This window comes from Rhynchophorus ferrugineus, unplaced genomic scaffold (assembly GCF_030347505.1).
Source record: "Rhynchophorus ferrugineus isolate W39M unplaced genomic scaffold, kcgeb_rfMv2 rfM6, whole genome shotgun sequence".
NCBI classification, from domain to species: domain Eukaryota; kingdom Metazoa; phylum Arthropoda; class Insecta; order Coleoptera; family Curculionidae; genus Rhynchophorus; species Rhynchophorus ferrugineus.
The window spans coordinates 18,589,463-18,595,114 of NW_027472585.1; the positions used below are offsets into that span (position 1 = coordinate 18,589,463).

The following is a 5,652-nucleotide window of genomic DNA, read 5'->3' on the forward strand; positions in this document are numbered from 1 at the left end:
TGTATACATTTTACAGCTGTCATTAGTTTGTGAATTATAGCATTTTGAGACAAGCAGCTTTTGTTATTGTGAAAATAATGCATAAAAAGGGATTTGGCGTGATGATAAAATATTGCTTTTTGAAGGGAAAAATACATATGAAGCAAAAACTTGGCTTGATACCGAGTTTCCGGATACTGCCCCAGGAAAATCAACCATCAAGGATTGGTATGCTAAGTTTAGACGTGGTGAAATTTGCACCGAAGACGGTGAACGCAGTGGACGCCTAAAAATGGTTGTTACCGACGAAAACATTTAAAACATCCACAAAATTATTTTGAATGACCGTAAATTGATATTATTTACAAATATTTGGGTATGAGAAATAGAGAATATGAGAAAGCTCTGTGCAAAGTGGATGCCGCAATGCGCAAGCCCACTTTTGACCAAAAACAACGACGAGTTGATAATTAGTAGCGGTGTTTGAAGATGATCAAGCCTAATAAATCCGAGCTTTTTCGTCGATATGTGACAATGGATGAAACATGGTTTCATCATTTCAATCCGAATTCCAATCGACAGTCATCCGAGTAGACTGCACACGATGGACCCGCTCCAAAACGTTTGAAGAAAAATAAAGTGCTGCTTCACCAAGACAATGCACCGTGTCACAAGTCAGTGAACACGATGGCAAAAATCCATGAACTGGACTTCGAATTGCTTCCTCATCCACCGTATTCTCTAAATCTGGCCCCCAATGACTATTTCCTGTTCTCAGATCTCAAAAGAATGCTCGGTGGGAAGAAATTGTCCTCGCATGAAGAAGTAATCGCCGAAACTGAGGCCTATTTTGAAGTAAAAGACAAATCGTACTACAAAAATGGTATCGAGAAGTTGGAGGGTCGCTATAATCAGTGCATCACCCTTGAAGGTAATTATGTTGAATAAAAAACTAATTTTGCTAAAAAAATGTGTTTTACTATTGTAAGCCGGGGACTTTTCAATTTACCTGTTATATATGCTATATTCTGTCGCATATCACTCAAATAACAATTATAAATTTTTTATATTCTACAATGGAAATTGTATTTTCAAAAAAAAGTATGTAAATTCTAAAACTATTTAATACGAAATATCATTTATCTTTCTCGAATATTCCAATTTACGCTACTTTAATAAGCATCTTTCTAAAGGGCAATACACTTCGACATTATTCAAATATTTATTGACTTTGCGATAAAAATATACTTATATAGTCATATTTATCTTCCTAATTTGTCATTGTTCCATTTGAACTTATTTTGGGTTTATATTCTGGCTAATATTTCATCATGTTATGTATCTTAAATATCATGAAATCTAAAGCAATTTAATATGAATTTTGATTTTTCTTTCTCCAATATTCTGACACTGCCTCGAAAAAAAAACTACGATAAGGGTTGTTTCTACAACCTTAATACTTCAGATTCTATCAATCCAATTGCTATCGATGTTTTTCAAAACTTCTACAAAACATATACCTACTTTGAGCAACTATAGTTCGACTCTGGTAATCATTTACACCTTTTGCGTTACTTTTACCCAAATTCCATTAGACCATTAGAAAGTATTTTTCTAAAATTAATATTTTTATTGATGGTTTATAAGTTCTCATCATTATTGTTTTGTAGAATTTTGCATAAGTTTGACAACCGGGGCACCTTGGTAAGCTAGTTCGGCTATACGATTGAACTTATCAGACAGCATAGAATCTCTTTTTAACTAGAATAAACTAAAAAGGAAAATATTGTCTGATTCTAAAACGAATTTGCAAATTGGGCAGGGAATACACAAAAAGTTGGTTTGACAGCGATCAAATCATTGATCTATTTTCCCACTTGTTAATCATTTTGAAGCTATATATTAGCCAAGCCATGCCACATTATTCTACACAATTATTAATTAGAAATCACTATCGAGCTGCAACGGTGTATATTTCACAATGATTGCAATGTGCGGCCAAGGGTCGTTATGCAAGAAGATGATTTTGCGTCCATTGCTCGCTATTGCTAGTTTTTCTTGTGTTCTTTTGACATAGATGTCTATCTACAGTAACAGTTTCATTCAATTTTATAAACTCTTATTACACTTGCCTTTGTAATAGGCCTTGCCATTCCCACTACATGTTCACCAAGACTACTTGCTCAAGAATATTCAGCTTCGGTATTGATATGGATAGTTCCCTGAGCTAACGCATGACTGTTTGCTCTTCGTATAATAGTAGTAGATTCACTTTTCATCGTCGTTCACGATATCAGTCACGATAAGTCACAGAAAGCCTTCCTTTTTTACCTGGCAAATAATAAAAGATATTGAAACATGTTGTTGAGCAATGATGAAACGATATTGAATAATTGTTGTTATAATGTAAATATTTAGAAACAGTTGGTTCGTCAGCTGTCTGAAAACTTTGTTAGAGTTTGAACTAGGTTTATGTCTAATAAGCCTTGCAGTTTGTCGCGTCCGAACTTATTAGGTCATCCAGGGCCATTATTTACCATTGTCATCAAAATCTCTACTTTTGAATCAGTTGAGATATGACAGGGCACCATCATTATACCTCCTAAAAGTCTTTAGTACATTTTCACATTAAAATTTCGCTGATCAAAATACAGTCAAAGACCTTAAAATTAATACGCTTGGCTTTGATAACATTTAACTATGTATAAGTTCATTGAAGCATATTATCAGCTGCTAAAAATCAATTTATATAACTATTGATTATACCAATAGCTAATTTAAATAAATAAGTCATTGGTGGAATGCAAACAAACATATCTTACTACATCTGGAGTATTTGAAATTTAAATCTCCATTATGTTCTCTGCTTTTGTTAGTTATTTTAAACTGCTATATAAAGGCTGTATAAACCCTCATTCGATGTACGAGAATGCTTTCGGTATTTTTACACGATGGATCCTACTCAAGAGAAATATCTGCAAGACGAAGAATGTATCTTGGTTGACGAGTTCGATATAGTTATGGGTTCTGCATCGAAAGAACAGTGCCATTTGATACAGAACGACGGTACCATAAAACTCCACAGAGCGTTTAGTGTATTCCTTTTCAACAGTAAAGAAGAGTTATTGTTCCAGAAGCGATCATCTCAGAAAGTAACATATCCTAATAAGTAAGTAACACTCTATCTGTATTACTGTTAGTATTAGGTGCCTGCGTATACTTATTTTTGCTTTAAAAAGCTTTTAAGAATATTTCCATCATTGTCCACAATACAGCAATGCAGTAATAAAATAAAAATATTGTTGGAAATGATATCCTCAGTCTATTTGTATGGTTGCTTATCTTTCTTACTGGATTTTTCCCATCGAATATAAATTTCTAGAAACAATTGATTCGTAAAGTTAAGCTGTCTGAAAGTTATTTGAAAGTTTGAGCTAGGATTTTCAACAAGTTTTGTTCTGTCGTCGAACGATATTGTCCCTTTAAGGTTATTATTCTTATTTAACATCACAATTATCACCTTTGAATCGTCATGGTATCAGCAAATAATGTAGTGTATTACGAGTTGTTAAAGCCGAATGTAACCCTTACTATGGATCTCTACTGACATTAATTAAGCAATTTGAACAACGTATAATTACCGAAAAGACCAGTAATTGCAAATGAGAGACTCATAGTTATCTTTTACATAAGAGCGCTCAGCGATACCTTGCAAGATAAATAGGTTGAATCGGTGATTCATCACTGCCAATCTAACATCATTCTTTCAATACTGAATAGTATCATGTTAGCAGAAATGAAAAATCATCCATCAATACTTTTAACTAGGTATACTTCCATGACCTTATCAAACTAATCCACTTCTTCCTAGGATGAGAAGCAGTTAGAATTAATATTTGAATATCTTCCTCCAACTGATCCGGGTTTAGGAAGACCTAAATCTCCTAGACTTTATAAATATAATCCAGTCCTTTCTAGAGCGAAGAGGAGAAGGAGTCAATATTTGAATTTCTTTCTCGAGCTGATCCGGTTTTAGTCAGAAAGCTTCCGAACATTTTACATAACCCAAAAACTCCCCTTGTGCAGTTTTAATTATCATATGTGCCATCTCTACTACCCAAAACTACATAATGACTTAAATTAGATATAAGAAACATTCAAAGAACATGTATTAAATTTCAATGAAATTAGTATCATCAAAGTAAAGCACAAATTAATCGTTACAGATACTCCAATACTTGCTGCAGCCATCCGTTAGCCAACATAGAGGGAGAAGACGAAGAATTTAACGCCCTCGGAATTAAAAGGGCTGTTATCCGAAAGCTCCATCATGAACTTGGTATACAACCCCACGAAATATCTCTCGATGACATAATCTACGTCACTCGCATCCACTACAAGGATGCTAGAGATGGAAAATATGGAGAGCACGAGATCGACTATATAATTATCATAAAGAAGGACGTTCAGTTATCACTGAACTTAAACGAGATTTCTGAAGTTAGATACGTAGCCCGAGATGAGATTGATGAGTTTCTGAGAGAGACCGATGGCGAATTGACACCTTGGGTGGAAATGCTCATTAGAAATGGGAAACTGAAATACTGGTGGGATAATTTGGATCGTATAGGTGATATAGTAGATGACGACAAGATTATAAGATTCAATATTAAATCGAATTAAATTTCCATAAACGTAACAAATCAAATTTTATTATAGATTTTGTTTGATCCCTTAAATAGCTTTATGATCTTTGTTCTCTATAATATTAGTTATTATTCAGTGAACTGAATGCGAGAGATTAATATTTACTATGATTATTGAAGTATCATCAGCAAATTTAGTAATTGGGATATTTATCATTTGTAGTATATCAGGTAAGAATTGGCTCTGAAACACTTTGTTGTAATATACCTGCAGTTTGTTGTACTCTTGTTGTACTCTAAACATTCTAACTGAGGTCTCAATTCCGTGTGGTGTATGTAACATTTTCTGAAGTATATTTTTTCCAGTTGTTGGCATCTTGCATGTAACATTTACATTTCCTTAGAAATGTAACAGTTTACATTTTATTTACCATTGTTAGTTATTTTGTTTATAATACCTAACTGATATGCAGATAATATATTTTTCGTTATATAATTGGAATATAATGCTGTACTAATCAGTTAAGTTTTATAATTACATTTGGAGAATGTTATATATCTTTAAAATTTAAATATACGTTATAATTAAATTTAACGTGATATTTTATTTCTTTTACCCTAAATTTATCTTTACGCTGAAGATAAATTGACACACTTTAATAAAGTAGGCAATTTTCATATTTTTGTCACTCTTGTATATCTTGAAAGAAATGAGCATATTCTATATATGTCACATATTTAAAATTATACATTTTAAAACAATTCAACAACAATTTGGATAGTAGTATCTTTACCCAAAAGGGACTTTACTCTCAAATAACAATAATAGTTGTTTCTAAATTGTACAATCGAAATAGTGTTTACAAAAAAGAAGATTCACATATCTTGAAAATTATAAATTTGAAAAAAATTTAATATGAATTTTCATTTAACTTTTTCCAATATTTGGATTCATGATACATTAATAAGTATCTTTCTAAAAGGTAATAAAACTTGACATTATACAAATGGTGGTGGTGGTGAAACC

The 5,652-nt window shown here is 32.5% G+C and overlaps 1 protein-coding gene across 1 annotated transcript; it reads left to right on the forward strand.

Annotated features, from left to right (window-relative positions):
• The first annotated feature begins 2,885 nt into the window (after window positions 1–2,885).
• LOC143197899 (isopentenyl-diphosphate Delta-isomerase 1-like) lies at window positions 2,886–4,692 on the forward strand. The gene is made up of 2 exons (XM_076406699.1): window positions 2,886–3,148; window positions 4,206–4,692. Exons 1-2 carry the CDS (start codon window positions 2,931–2,933, stop codon window positions 4,660–4,662), a joined length of 675 nt encoding a protein of 224 aa, XP_076262814.1. The 5' UTR covers window positions 2,886–2,930; the 3' UTR covers window positions 4,663–4,692.
• The last annotated feature ends 960 nt before the right edge of the window (window positions 4,693–5,652 follow it).